Raw genomic sequence first — 15,690 nt, 5'->3', positions numbered from 1 at the left:
CATATTGTACTACTTTGTCAAATAATGGAAACTGGTAGCTCACTGTGCTTAAGAAATGTACTATATGCAGAATTACCAAACGCTAAGTTACCCAGATACCCCAAATTTTATTTCTTAAATACTGAATGAGCTGATAAAGTTCATTGTACCCAGTGAAGAACTGCCGATTCTGCCTGTAATATTCTTGATTTAACATTAAATGTAAATGAAAACACCCAGGGGTATAGTTACAGAGCATGTGTTGAAAATTTAACTCTGTCATGCTTCTTGTAAAAACCCAAAAGCACACCCTACAAAGAAATCCTACTTATTAGACACAGAGGTATAGATTGTTTTGCTCATAAAAATATAAATAGAACAGCCAAGTGCTGAAGAATGTTTTACAGTGATAAATTCTTACTTGGGGGAAAATAATAGCTTTTGTTTTCTGTCGCTTTTTTAATTTGACCTAGAATTGGTAACAAATTTACATTTAGTTATTTGATATAAAGTCATAATACAAAAGACAAAAAAGCAGAGATGTTGATATAAAAGTGATATACTATTTGAATTGCTTTTGCTCAATGATAACATATTATTTGTTTTGTTGTTGGTAGTCATGGGGCTTGAACTAAGGACACGGATACTATCCCTGAGCTTTTTCTCTCCAGATCAGCACTCTACCACTTTAAGCCACAGCACGACTCCCAGTTTTCTTGTGGTTAATTGGAGATAAGAGTCTCTGGGACTTTCCTGCCTGGGCTGGCTTTGAACCATAAACCTCAAATCTCAGGCTCCAAAGTAGCTGGGATTACAGGTGTGAACCACTGGTTCTTGACCCTTACATTATATTATTATTATTATTAATTATTAGTATTTTTCTAACAAATGTACTGTATATGTCTAGAAATATGTCTGTATTTTGTCACTTATGTTGTTATATTAGATGGTTTATTAATATGGTGCTATATAATTCGGTGCATATAATAAAAACATTTAAAATATGCAGAAAATGTTGAAATAAAATTGAATTCTGATCTCAAGCCAGACCAATTTGATAGACCTGGGCTTCTATGTATGAAAGTGGAATCATAATGGATTTGGGGGAGGTGCTGGTCCTGGGGACTAGAACTCAGTGTCTTGCTCAAGGCTAGCATTCTAACACTTGAGCCACAGCTCTGCTTCTGGCTTTCTGTTGCCTTAATTGTAGATGAACATCTCACATTCTTTTCTGCCCAAGTTGGCTTCAAACTGAGATCCTCATATCTCCGTCTCCTGAATAGCTAGGAATGTAGGCATGGACTACCAGTGCCTGACTTCAAAATGGATTTTACAGTAGAAAAAGGGACATTAAAGAAAGTTGTTAGTTTCTATGCTACTGCCTTGTAAATTAATTAGGAAGCCTATAGAATGGGAGAAGATCTTCACTAACCATACAACAGACAAAGGCCTCATATCTAAAATATATCAACAGCTCAAAAACATGGGAATCACTCCAAAACTAATCTCCAAAGAAACAACCATCCCATTAAAAGATGGGCCAAAGACTTAAAGAGAGTCTTCTCTGAAGAAGAAACAAAAATGGCCTATACACACATGAAGAAATGCTCAACATCTCTGGTCATAAAAGAAATGCAAATCAAAACAACTCTAAGATTCCACCTCACTCCAGTTAGAATCAGGATCAGGATCAAGAAAACTAATAACAACAAATGCTAGAGGGGATGTGGCCAGGAGGGATCACTACTACACTGTTGGTGGGAGTGCAAACTCGTTCAACCACTATGAAAAGCAGTATGGCAGTTCCTCAAAAGACTAAACATAGAGCTCCACTATGACCCAGCAATTCCACTACTTGGCATTTACCCAATCATCCAGAAACAAAGACATACTAAATCCACTAGCACAACAATGTTCATTGCAGCACTATTCACCATAACAAAGATATGGAACCAACCCAGATGTCCCTCAGTTGATGAGTGGATCAACAAGATGTGGTATTTGTACACAATGGAATTCTATGCTGCTGTCAGAAAGAATGACATCTCCCCATTTGTAAGGAAATGAAAAGACTTAGAAAAAATCATATTAAGTGAAGTAAGTCAGTCTCAAAGGAACATAGGCCCAATAGGCTCCCTTATTTGTCATAATCAGTAGAAACCTTGGGCTCTCCTAGCAGAGATTTGCAATAGAGAAATACCTTCATACATAAGGCCATATAGTATGATGCTAAATGAAAGAACTTTTAGGATATAGAAACAAAAGCCATATAATGAATGATTGTTGTCCTTAATGTACTATGTTATCTCTCAACTCTCTTGCTGTCCCTTGGTTATCTCATATTCTTACAATTTTCCACCTTGTTATCTGATATATTTTATATGTGCTTAATTGGTCATTTGAAATTGGACAGGGAAGGGGGGAAATCAAGATAAGTGGGGGGAGGGTGGGAAGAAAATGGGGACCATGTCATGAGAAAGGGTATCAATGTTTGTGAAGTTATGCACCTTCTATCTGTTGAATATCATGTAACCCTTCTATTAATCACAATAAAAAAGAAATTGAAACAATACTATATAACATACATGCAATTTTTACATCACTTACAAGATATAACCCATGTCATTATTATCTGAATAGTGTACCTGTAATCTCAGCTTTATGTAATTGGCTGAGGGAAAATACAATAGTTCTCTCTGGGGAAATTTTCTCCCTTTCCCGAGGATATGCAAGTTTCCTGAATGTGTGTCTGAGATCTCAAATTCAGGAAATAATCTCTAGTGGTTCATCCCTACCAGTCACTTCAATGACACCAATATCTAAAAGTCCCTGGAAAGGAATCACTTTAAATCAACCTAGCCCATTAGCAGCACATGTAGGCTCTCCTCCTTCTTTGGGGATGAAATCTCCCTTTGTTATCTTTCTATTCACATGTTTAAACTGAGAGTGGTACGAAGCATGGTATGCATGAAAGTGTACAAACAGATAGACATTTGGCTTACTTTATCAAGTACTGACCACTTAACCTTGTGCAAATTTTGGAAGTCAGGTCAGATAGGCTCAAAGTGAGTCAGATCAGATAGGTACAAAGTTATCTCAGTGAATTCTGGTGAAATGGATAACTCTATTTAGAAATGGAGTTATATCACTTCTACCAGTGCCTCTTCTCCTTAAAACACACCCTGTGATAATAGACAACATTAGGAGGGTAGGATGAATTGATCACACTGGAATGGAAATTTGAAATCAATATGATTTATAAGTAATAACTAGCTATATAGTTTTATTTTGCTTTTCTACCCTTTCTGGGGCTTGAATTCAGAGCCTGGACACAGTCCCTGAGCTATTTTGCTCAATGAGAGTGGTACAGCTCCACTTCTAGCTTTTTGATGGCTTATGGAGGTAAGAGTTTCATGGATTTTCTTTCCTGGCCTGGCTCCCAATCATGTGCCTCAGATTTCAGCCTTCTGAGTAGCTAGGATTACAGGTGTGAGCCACCAACACCCAGCCGAACCATACTTTCATTTTATATATCACAATGTGTGGCCTGTTATTTTTGCTTCCACATTAATCACTTAATTGACTTCCTTAGGTGCTCCTCCTTCCAAACTTTTTTAGGAATTAAACTTATATTCCAGTGTTCAGCATGTGTTGACCCATATGAAAATGTCTCACTGAGGGGGCCGGGAGTTTGGCCTAGTGGTAGAGTGCTTGCCTACCATACATGAAGACCTCGGTTTGATTCCTCGGTACTACATACATAGAAAAAAGCTGGAAGTGATGCTGAGGTTCAAGTGGTAGAGCTCTAACCTTGAGAAAGTCCAAGGACAGTGCTCAGGCCCTGAACTCAAGGCCAGGACTGACAAAAAAAAAAGAAAATGTCTCACTGAGATGATTTTCTCTTACCTTCGCATCTACTTAGAGAAAGGACCATCAATCCTTTCTAAATTTATAGTTCCAAAGGATGAATGTATATTGGCATAGGTCCAATATTTTTTCTCTATCATTTTCCCTTATTATAAGTAATATGTGGTGAAGACATTTAGTAGCAGCAACCATAATAGATTATTGAAAACATCCTGGTTTACATTTGTTCTGAGTCTTCAATTTCAACATTCATTTTGCATACATGGATTGTATTAAAACATCTCTAATAATGGAGAGATTTAATGACTAAGTGGGAGATGGTCATTATCAGAATCTAAGGATATTAAAGTAATCTGAGTAAGGCTATTCTTCTTATTAATTGTCATCATTATTAGTCATTATAACTTTTTGGACTATGAATTCAAAACCCTTTTTTATGTTATCTGTGTTACAATATTCCTCACACTTCCCATCTTCTCAAATTGCTGACCTCTTTCTTCCCAGGCTTGGTAATTTGCAATTGTCAGAAAACATGTATCCTGCAAGAGTGTATTAGGTAAGACCACAATTTGTAGTGTCAGCATACCACAGGGCTGCTTCTTTGTGTTTCCACTGAAATTGCTTACTGTTCATACTATAATAAACCTTTATTATATCATACATCCTCATGCCTATTTTATGGACAGGATCCTTGGTAGATGGTTCTTTGCTTTGTTATTTTACTAAGAAGCACGATGATGCATGTAAGCCCGGCTGAAATTAGGCATGAAGGTGACTTTCTTAATGTATTCTGCAGATACAGTTTTCCTGGGACATGATGTGATTCCACTTTCCTTATAACTCAAATGAGATGAGAAGGGAGTGACAAAAAGACAAACAAGCTGAGCTCTAATTTTTAGATGGGTATCTTCTAAATATTTCTTTTTGCTTTTAATTATCTTGTCAGTCTTCCACTGACTATAACAGTAGATGCTCCTGAGAACTCCTTATTAAAATCAAAGTAACTTCTTAGGAGACCTGAGATAGGAAACAAGCCATGTGTGTATAATCAAAAAACCTGGAAGTATTATCTGTAAGTCTCATATAATAAATTCTGTCATTTGTTGGGCCTACCATGTAAGGAGAAATTAGTATGCCAGACAGTCAGGCTTGGACCCCTTTGTTACACTAGAGCCTGTACATTTGGGTTGGCTTTCTTCCACTGCCTGTGTGCCCTTTTCTCCTTACACTGATAACAACCAAGTGCTTCGTCTCCCTAACTCAGGTTCCACTCAGTAATATGAGTGCAATGCACAGTACTTATTCACTTTGAATTTTCAAAGTCTGTGGTCAAACCTCTAAAATTGAGACTGGATTCAGGAATCAAGAAACATTTATAAACACTTGATACCACCCAGTGTGTGTTACTTCTAGTTTTATAGGCACATTCTATCTCTCACAAATGAGGGAAACTATGTAACCTGTACTTTTCTGGCTTATTTTATTTATGTTTTTTAAGTCTTTCCATTTCCTTACAAATGGGGACTATGTGATGAGAAAGAGTATCAATGCTTGTGAAGTTATGCACCTTCTCTCTGGTGAATGTAATGTAACCCTTCTATTAATCACAATAAAAATTGTTAAAAAATGGTATGAATTCATTCTTTCTCATGGATGAGTATAATTCTACTGTGTGTATATATACCAAATTTTTCTTGAAAAGTTAGTACCAGGAAATGGATATTTGAAGGAAGGCAAGGAGGGAAGGGTGGAAAAATGAACGGAAGGAAACGAGTAGAAGGCAGGTAAGAATGCATTGCATATGCCACAGAATTTCTAAAAAATGAGGGAAAGGGTGAATTGAAGGGGATGAAAATATTAAAGGGATGACATAGATCAAAGTGCATTGTCTCTGTAAACTGCTTTGCTAAATGACAAAAATTCACTATATAACCTAAAAATTAAGAAAAGTGAGGGAAGTGGCAGGGTGGGAGGGGTAGGGAGAATTTAAATGGATTGACATTGATCAAGAGGCAATGTGTTCATAAACTGTTCTGTGGAATGGCAACTCCTTTATAAACTACTTCAATAAAATATTAAAAAAGAAACATTTTGATGTTATACATAATATCTCATATATTCACAATATCATGTAATTATAGACATCAATATATAAGGATATAATTTAGGTGAGAAATATGCTCATAGCATTTTTCAGATTCTCAAATGAAATTCTAACCCCCCCCAAAAGTTAGTTTAGCTAGTACATCCAGCACAATGAACTTTGTTCAACCAAAGCTTGAGCCTAGTGGTCAAGGAAATTACCTAGGTAACTTCCTTTATCTGAAGATTTACAAGTGTGTGTTCACCAGGAGGGTTTGGGGTCTCCAGGAGTTTTATTTACCCTTTCTCATGTTTTTGTCCCCTTTTCCCTCCCTCTACCCCTTCCCAATCATCTGAAAAATCAGTTTTATAGACAACCTTCCATGCATAAATCTTTCTTTTCCCTCAGTGTTGATTATTATTCTTTATTTTCCAAACTATGTTCCTTAATATGCCACTTTCATCTACTTCCAAATGTTTCTCCCAAGCACTGTGCTCCCTACCAGCTTTTTACAGTCCTAAATATGGTGTGAAAAATTTGAGGTCTGACAGTGAGAACAGTAATCTATCCATGCTCCGAGTCTTACACGACATACAGGGTCAATACCTAATAACTGTTTGTTGATGTCCAATGGATTTAATTGAGTTGGCTAGCCCTGGGGAATGAAGCATGATTCATGATGTTTCTATGAGCAATTATATTCCATACTTAAAAATATACAATGCAGATAATTGTTTTTAAGATAATGTTTTAATCCAAAGAAAATTACCCTTTGGATACATTTAAAGAAGGGTAAGGTAATTTGCAAAGGGCATAAATTCTTTGAAGATTTTTCTCCCAACCACTATAAAATAAAAGTTAGAGGTAACAACATAGAAAACTATGAAATGAATGGAACTCATCTAATTTCAGTGCAGCAATTATGGATCTTTTTGAGGCTACATAAAAAGACCGGAATATGGTTACTATGGCAGTAAATTGGTCTCCAAGAAACTCTTTCATTTTCTCAAGAAAAAAATAATGAAATTCTATAATAGGGCATCAAAATGATAAGAAAAATAATCCACTAAGAAACATCAGTGTATCTGAAAACAAAAAAAAATAATTCACGAGCCTATACTGCAATGAGGGGAAAAGAACAAAGCAAGACTAAACTACTTAGGCAAGGAAATGGATGCCACTTTTTAAGGAGAGAATTTTATGGTGATATTAAAATGATGAGTGTTTTTCTGAATTTCCTTAGTGACTAGGAAAATGGGGTTTTGTATTAAATGGAAGCAAAATTTATGTTGTATAAGATGCACACATTCAAATACATATTGACTGAGAAGCCCAGGAAAGAGTTTATTTTCAAGAGCTAAAAGTGTAGATTAGTGCACATTACAGCAGACAAATGGCTGAACTTCTGGAAGGCACAAGGAAGTTTTCTAATGCACAGATATTTTCATTAGTGACATATATACTATTTCAATCTTTTGGTTTAATGAAATTTTTCTTTTGTTTTGAGTGCTAGTTCTAGGGCTTAAACTCTGGGTCTAGGTACTCTTCCTTAGCTCTTTTACTCAAGACTAGCACTCTACAATTGAGCCACAGCTCCACTTCCACCTTTTCTTTTTTTTTTTTAGGTTCCTGTGGTCTCACTCTTTTATTCACTTCCACCTTTTCAATGTTTCTTTGGAGATGAAAGTGTCATGGACTTTACTTCCTGTACTGGCTTTGAACTGTGATCCTTAGATCTCAGCCATTTGAGTATCAAGGATTACAGTCAAGAGCCACTTGAGCCACAGCTTCCCCTTTGGCTTTTTGTGGTTAACATGAGATAAGAGCTTCACCGATTTTCCTGCCTGCTGGCTTTGAACTGCGATCCTCAGATCTCAGCCTCTTCAATAATTAGGATTACACTTTCATCTCACCAGTGGCCAGCTGTTTAACATTTCTTTATATTTTTTATTACAATTAACTGAAGGGTTACATTATATTCACCAGATAGAAAGTGCATTACTTCACATACATTGATACCCTTTTTCATGTTTTTGTCCCAATTCCCCTTCCCCCATCCCTCCCCTTAACATTATTTTTTATACAGGTAAATTTCCTGCCTTGTGATTAACAAAAACCATGTTTTAGGATTAGGTGCTTACCACTTCAATAATGTCCAGAGTCTAAGTCTTTTGAGCATTGGAAAATAGCAGTCACCCATGTATGTGTTCAATGTGAGGACTTTTCTGTCTTATGGACAACATTAGGTGAAATCATTGTTCATAGTAGTCTGGACTATACAAGTGATCTGAAGCTTGAATTAGTCTCACTGATTCTGTATCAGTGCCTGGCTACAGGTTCTACATATAGTAGGTAGGTGAAAACATTGAATAAAATAAATTAAGTATGTCATATTCCAGGCAATAGTCCATTGGTACAATACCTATGAGCAATTAATTTACAGTTTAATAAAATGAAGATCGCAAATGTGGAACATGTATTGTCAGAAAGTTCAAGGGGATGGGGGCTTGGGGACAGACGAATGGAAAGGGGAATAGTGGACAAATGCAGTCCTAATATTCAATATACATATGTGAAAATGGAGCCAGGTAAGTTGATGGGATGGATGATGTTGTGAGAGATCAAGGAAAATAATGAAAGGAGTGACATTGATCAAGACACATTTTAACGCCTCTTTATAACTACTTGACATTAATAAAAATAAATTAAAAATTAAGTGAAATAAATGAATGTTTTCTGAAGCATGGACCTTAGCTAATATTTAAATGTGCAGAATTTAGTGTTCTATGGGAATGTGGAAGAACTTAAGTCCATATTTTTCAAAGAATATTTTCTAAGTCAATTTAAGATATTTTAACAAGTATTTCATATGAGCCTGGTATTGTTTTGTTTAGGTCACAATAGAGATCAAAGAAACCCTCTTTTGTTATGAAACTCAGTTCTCATGTCATCTGATGCTAAAATAACAAACATCATTATAATTTGAGTCTTTGTCACATATCCTTGACATATCTAAAATGGACACTCAGACTTCATTTCAAAATGAGTAGCAATAAAGTATGATCCATAGAACTTTCAAATAAGGGCAAAACATGTTCTGATCTTCCACCTGCTCAAACTATTCCCTTCTTCTTTCTCAGTCATTACAAGGTTGGGAAAGGCGGTGGAAGAGAACCATGGAGTAGTAAGACATTTCATGGTTTAATGTGAGTTTACTTTCTCTTTTATGAGGAAAGATCAAGTAGATATCTTGAAAAGTAATTAGTCTTGCTGGTGCCTTATTCAAGAGAGCTGGTCAGGAAAACTAGTAGTGAGGGAGAGTAAATAAAAAAAAACTCGAGCTAAAACTTAAAGTGATGGCTAGTACAGTAGAGTGACTCCTCTGAATTATCCATTCTTTAGACACCAGTGATCTTATATCAGCATAACAAAACATCCAGCATATACTTAGCAGAAATACAAAGTCACCAGAATCAATTGAGAGGACCTTAACAATGGACAGTGAATCAGAAAGACTTCATTCTTCCCATTGAGCCTCTACTGCTTTCCCTTAGAAGGGAATGGGAAATATGTAGCAGAAATATTCTATTTTGTAAGTCATGTTTCCATTGCTATGACAAAACACTTAAGAAAGTCAAAGTAAAGGGGAAAAATTAATGTTGGCTTAAAATTTCAAAAGTTTCCATCTCTGGTTGTTTGGCCCTATTGCTTTGTCCTTGTGGCAGCATGGTATATCATAGCAAGAATGCATGATGATACAGATATGTTTACCTTATGGTGGCCAGGAAGTGAAGGGGGAGGAAGCAGTCAAGGTCCCACTGTCCCCTTCTAGGGGACATCCCTTATGATTTCATTTCCTTACCTTCTAAAGATCCTACCATATCCCAATAAAATCATAGGTTGGTGACCAAGACTAGTATATGGGCCTTTGGGAAACAATTAATAACCAAACCACAGCATTCATGATATTTAAAAAGGAGATAGGGATGTGGTTTAGTAGATTCAAATTCCAGCCATGGTCTGGTTGATTCTGACTTGTAAAGAGAGGAAGAGATAGAATGGTATTGACATTAAGTTTGAGTTTCAAAGTGGATGTTAGCAAATGAAAGTGTCTTTGGGTTCTGCCTCAGATGAGACTAATGAACAGGAAAGGAAAATCTAGCCACTCATGATCAAAGGCAGTGATAGGGGAAAATTTTTGTCTCCTACTGAGTTGAAATTGCCCAATAAATACATAAGTGGAAGCTCAGAGGATTGGATGATTGGATGGGGAAAATGAGGAAGAAAAATCTGAGAGTGCTTTTCAGATTTTTGTCTTAAAATCACATTCTACTGGCTAATCCTGAATATACCTGGGATGTGTGTAATTGGTGTAGTAACAAATTCTAAGGGAAAATGTTAAGGCCTTTGAAGATGAGGACTATGTCTTTGTTATCAGAGAATCCCTTGTATCTTGTCAATGCTTTTCTTCTCTGGTATCTTGAAGTAATGAAGGAAGATATATGTGTAATTTATATGTTGGATTTGTAGACCAAACACCAGGAAAAAGACTAAAATTTAGAGAAAAGAAAACCTATATTCAATCAATATATCTCACAGTTGTACCAATTGAAGGCTTACGTGGGTTTAGATATTTCTTGGACTGCTATTCCTTTGCTTTTCTTTCTTCTAGCACAGCAGATTTTAAGTCTCAGCTAACCAACCAAACCCCTTTACTTCCAGTTAATCCAACTTTCTCTGGATCTGGACAGGTCTCAAAAATTTGCCAAGAGACCCAAGATTTCACGAAGAATACAAGTAAAGAAAGGAGATACAAGCAAGAGGTTGGTCTTTCCAACTTGCTACTGAAGAAAGATGCCAGATGCTGGTATGATTTTCTTCATTAGAGTTGTTTTGTCTGCTACTGTTTCCTTCTTCTTTTTGATCTTATATTCAATATCACAATGGTTTATGATCATATGACAGTCTACACATATTTTTACATTTTGATAAATGTTATTTTATATGATCAGAGGCATGTAGGCATTGTGTATTTGTGTTCCTCTCCAAAGAATATCTAGATGTGCTTAAAGAAATAAACAACCAGGAACAATATGCCTTTTCAAACAGAATGTTTAGAATACAGCCAAAGAAGAGCTGGAAAGCTTGCATGTTTCCTATTTCAATCCACTTAAAGCACCACCATCTCTTTACCACACATGTGAAAATGTTACAGTAATCACAGCTCTGTATGATAGAAATCCTTTAGGTAGATTATTTGAGGCTTCAGTCTAAATATGTCTTAACTAAAGAAAATACACCAAAATATGATTATTCTCTTCAAAGGGCATAGAAAATTTGGGAATTTTATTTCTATAGTAGAACAGACAGTAGTTTAAGATTTCTAGGCCAAAAGGTCTCAGCTCAACTCTGCTATTATAGGGAGAAAGAATTCTTACATAATATGTGAATGAGTGGGTCAGTTACATTTAATAAAACTTTTTGGGGGGTTTTGAAGTTTCATGTCATACAATACTTGAGCTCAAGGCCTGAGCACTGTCCTTTGACTTTTTTAAGGCTAGAGCTCTACCACTTGAGTCTCAGCATCACTCCCGGCTTTTTTCTATGTATGTGGTACCAAGGAATCGAACCCAGGTCTTCGTGCATGTGAAGCAATCACTCTACCATTAGGCGAAACTCCCGGCCCCAATACAATATTACTCATTGTTTCCAGCTTTAAAAAGATTGTGACCATAGAGTGGTGGTGTAAATGTATAATCACAGTTCTTGAGAAGTTTAGGCAGGAAGATTAAGTCTGTGGCTAGCTTGGTCTACATACTGCTAGAAGCTTGGTAAAAACCCTGTTTCTATAAAGGCAAACAATATTAAAAGCCTTTCTCAGTCCATAGGCTTAGTAAAAAAAAATATGTGGAAACCTGAATTTGGGCCTTTTCAACTTCCTATCCCCTCTTTCAATTGGTTCCTTTATTCTATTACATATAAAGTATTGTGGGAGCGCTTTGTTTACAGAGATGCCATATTCTTTGACAATGCATTAAATCACAAAGGAAAAGTCTTTATTATTTAAACCTTCTAATGCCCCAGGTAAGATTGCTAGAAAGGTAGCTTTATCTCCAGCTCTGTCCTGCAGCCAGCAATTCAGTCATAACAAACCCAAACACAGACATATTATTTCTTCTATCATTCTGCCAACACAGAAATCAATTGGTCCCATCACAAAGGTCTGCTTCCAGGTGAAAACAAAATGCAACTTATACTGTTATGCCCACATGTGGCACTTCAGGATGTAAGCTGATAGAAGTACAGAGCCTGCCAAATGGGGTATCTCCATGTTGCCACAAGTAGCTTTGATTCTAAATGATGATATTGTAACTCCCTCCCCCAAAGTTCTCCAAAACCAATTTTTCCCTAGTTTGCCACTCCTGGTCCACAGAAAGATTAGAGTAATTGCCACTTGTTCTTATTGTAGAATGTATTGTCAGTACCTGTTCTTACATTGTCTTTGGACATCTATGTATCCTATGAGTCCGGGTATGAGTTTCCCATCCAGCTGTGAGTGTGCAAGTTATGTAAGGCTGAGACTGAAGTAGAATGACTTGGGCTGTTATAAACACTTTAGAACCAGTAATATACTAATAATATAAACTTATTTTTCTCTAGATAGGACAATCCAAGATCAAGGCAGCAGTAGATTCAATGTCTGGTGAGTGTCCCAATTCTCACTGACAAGAATTTCTCTTTTTTTTGTACTGGTTCTCAGGTCGGATCTCAGGGCCTGGACAATATCCCTGAGCTTTTTGCTCAAGGATAGTACCCTACCACTTGAGACACAGTTTTACTTCTGGCTTTTTTTTTGTTTTTGGTTTTATATTAGAGGTAAAAGTCTCAGGGACTTTTCTTGCCCAGGCTGCCTTCAAACTTTGATCTCTCAAATCTCAGCCACCTGTGTACCTGGGATTACAGGTATGAGTCCCTGGTACTTAGTTACAGTACTTTCTTGATGTCTTCTTACTTAGGAAAAGAGCCAATCCTTTCCATGCCTAATTAAAAATATTACACAACAAACTTTATAACCATAATTATTCCTTTGCCTGAAATATCCATTCATTCAATTGTTGATCACAAACGATCACTTAAATTTGAAACAAAACATCAGTGAACTTCCTGTTTGGGTATCCATGGGGGTATGGAAATATATATATATGCAAATGTATATATAATTTTTATGATATGTAATTATTAATCATTGAATAATTTACGTCTTGCCTTTTGATCTCCCTTAGAAAAAAATAAACATTTTAGTAATTCTGGAATAAAAATATCAGCCTTCAAAGCAATGGAAATAAGTGTCTTAATGTTAGGTGAAAGTACATGGACCCTCAGTGTTGAGAGAGGAAAAGATAGCATTCTGTACCTAAATCATGTGCTTTCACATGAGAAGTTAGGATCATCAGCATTTTCAATAGAGTGACCACATAGGTTTATGCTTCTATCCTACTCTGGTCCATAAGAAGCTCTTCCTCTCAGAGCACAGGTGAATGAGTCACTTACCTGACCAGGTCAATGACCCTCTCTCTGGGTGCTGCACTGACTGGCTCATCATTAATCATTACAATCTGATCTCCTGGGATCAGCTTCCCTTCTGAGGGACCACCTGGGGACAAACAAGAGGGAAGAGTAAGTGAAATATCCTATGGTAAACTTCTCCTCATCATTACTAATCATGAGCCCATCATGACTCATCATGAGCCCATCATGTAACAGCAAAAACAGAAACCAGCCAGCCACATCTAGTGTTCATTGGACCAATCTGAGGTCTGTACTACAGTATGACCACTGAAATCAAAATCTTTGGGAATAGAACTCAGGAATCTACATTTTTCTAAAATTTCACAAACCTGGTCCAGACACAGCCTTCAGTGCTTCCCATAGTTTAATACACCCAGATCCTGTTATCATGCATCTCTCTCTGGGATAATGCATTTTACAAGCTCACAAGGGGCTACTCGAGCTGCAGTTCCACAGAGTGCACTTCAGTTCTTGAACTTCTAGAAGCAGGTGTTCTCCAAACAAGTAACCAATCAGTTGTGCCAATGCCTTGCACAAATACTGAAACAACTAGGACATAGATGTACTTGACCAAAATTTGCTACTACAAGTAGGCAGACAACATACTCAATCAGACGGTTGAGAAAGATTTATAACACTCTGCCTTGGATTAGATGTGGTTGCAGCAGATACATACGTGTGGTGCGTTTAGGATTCTAACAGAAAGTGGGAGTAATTTTGTCATGAGCTTGAAATCTAAAGGAAGCCAAACCAAATGCAATTGATAAAGACACCAAAGTCATTTGTGCCACCTGGAAGAGGAGTATGTTGATTATATTCATACTTTGGATGTCTGTGTTTACATGTAAGTGCACGTAAGTTTTCTTGTGGTGTTTTGATCCATCACAGTTACAGAGTGACTTTATCTGCTACTGATTTTTAGTGAAACTTCCATGTTCAATAGAACTACAAGGCCAAACTCTGAGGATCCAATAACTCTTGGATGTCAAAAGCTGCTTTTGTCTTTCAGTTGGTTCTCCAACTGAGGAAGTATGGAATTAATGTTTTTTTGAGCATTTATATAGTAGGTAATCGGATAAATGCTTTGCCTAGTAACTTCTGTGTATACTGCAATTCCTTTTCTATCATGACAGAACTGAGACTCACATGGGTGAAAGGATTGGCATGAAGCTAGAATTCGACCTTTTTAGGTTTGTAGAACCTCCCAAGTTCAGATTGGCAAATATATCTTTTGTACTTACACTCATATTTCAAAAGTTGAATATTGCCAGGTCTCCTAACACACAATGTTGTTTTTACATGAAACACTTACCTTTATTTAAATAAAACTGATAAGATAATTATTTGAGTTATTTTTACATATCTAGATAGTTGTAGTAACCTCCCAAGTACTGATATACTACTATGTGTTTCCATCATTTTCACTATAATTCTAGAGGTAACAGGTACAGATATATCTTCCCAATATCAATTATTTTGTTTAGTAATTGAAATAGATACATCATGTCCAGTAAGTAGAACTTAAGGCCATTCAGTTATTTTACCCATCTTAAAGACTGGCAAATATGTCACTTAAGATCTAGACTAAATTTGACTTTCTGTGGAGTAAAAGGCAGGGAATCTCTAACATGTACCCATAGAAGTAGTAGAAAATATTCATTTCACAGAACTAAAAATTAAGATTCAGGGTTTACAAACATGAAGAATTGAGAAAAACACTTAGGAAACTTATTGGATTATGTGAAATTATTGGAAAATAGGCAAGCAGCTACTCCAATTCAGTCCAACCAAGGGTTAAAAATGCAGGGAAAATGCAGAAAAATCAAAGCAATTATTTAAAAATGGAATGTGAATGCTTCTGATGAGAATACTATTCTCAGGTCAACAGGACATGTTCTTTCATTTGATTTGTACCTTTAAATGGAAATTTCTTGTTTAATCAAGTAATTTCAACCAAGAATTGTGGAAGAAACAAACATGGACCCTTCTTGAATACAAACCAAGGGCCTCTTTTAGAGAATTGTCTCATTCTGTTTTCTCTGATGAATGGATTGTCTCATATAGAAAACCTGGTCACAGCACTGAAATCACTTTGCAATTGTATAGAATCATTTTTATGATAGACACATTTATTTGACTGACACTTTCACTCCAAAAATTAGGAATAATATTTTGACCTGTCTTTGCTTCTT

At 36.3% G+C, this 15,690-nt stretch overlaps 1 protein-coding gene across 1 annotated transcript in view; it reads right to left on the bottom strand.

Annotated features, from left to right (window-relative positions):
- Frmpd4 (FERM and PDZ domain containing 4) overlaps window positions 1-15,690 on the bottom strand; it is a 342,429-nt gene that overhangs the window by 85,388 nt on the left and 241,351 nt on the right. Inside the window, exon 4 of the mRNA XM_090325736.1 lies at window positions 13,481-13,583. Within this exon, the coding sequence (XP_090181862.1) occupies window positions 13,481-13,583 (103 nt within the window). The remainder of the gene's footprint in view (window positions 1-13,480; window positions 13,584-15,690) is intronic.

The sequence above is a fragment of the Megascapheus bottae genome, chromosome X (assembly GCF_031878675.1).
Source record: "Megascapheus bottae isolate mThoBot1 chromosome X, mThoBot2.hap1, whole genome shotgun sequence".
In the NCBI taxonomy this organism is placed as follows: Eukaryota; Metazoa; Chordata; class Mammalia; order Rodentia; family Geomyidae; genus Megascapheus; species Megascapheus bottae.
The sequence above is the reverse complement of the archived record's forward strand: the minus strand, read 5'-3'. Positions and strand labels throughout refer to the sequence as shown.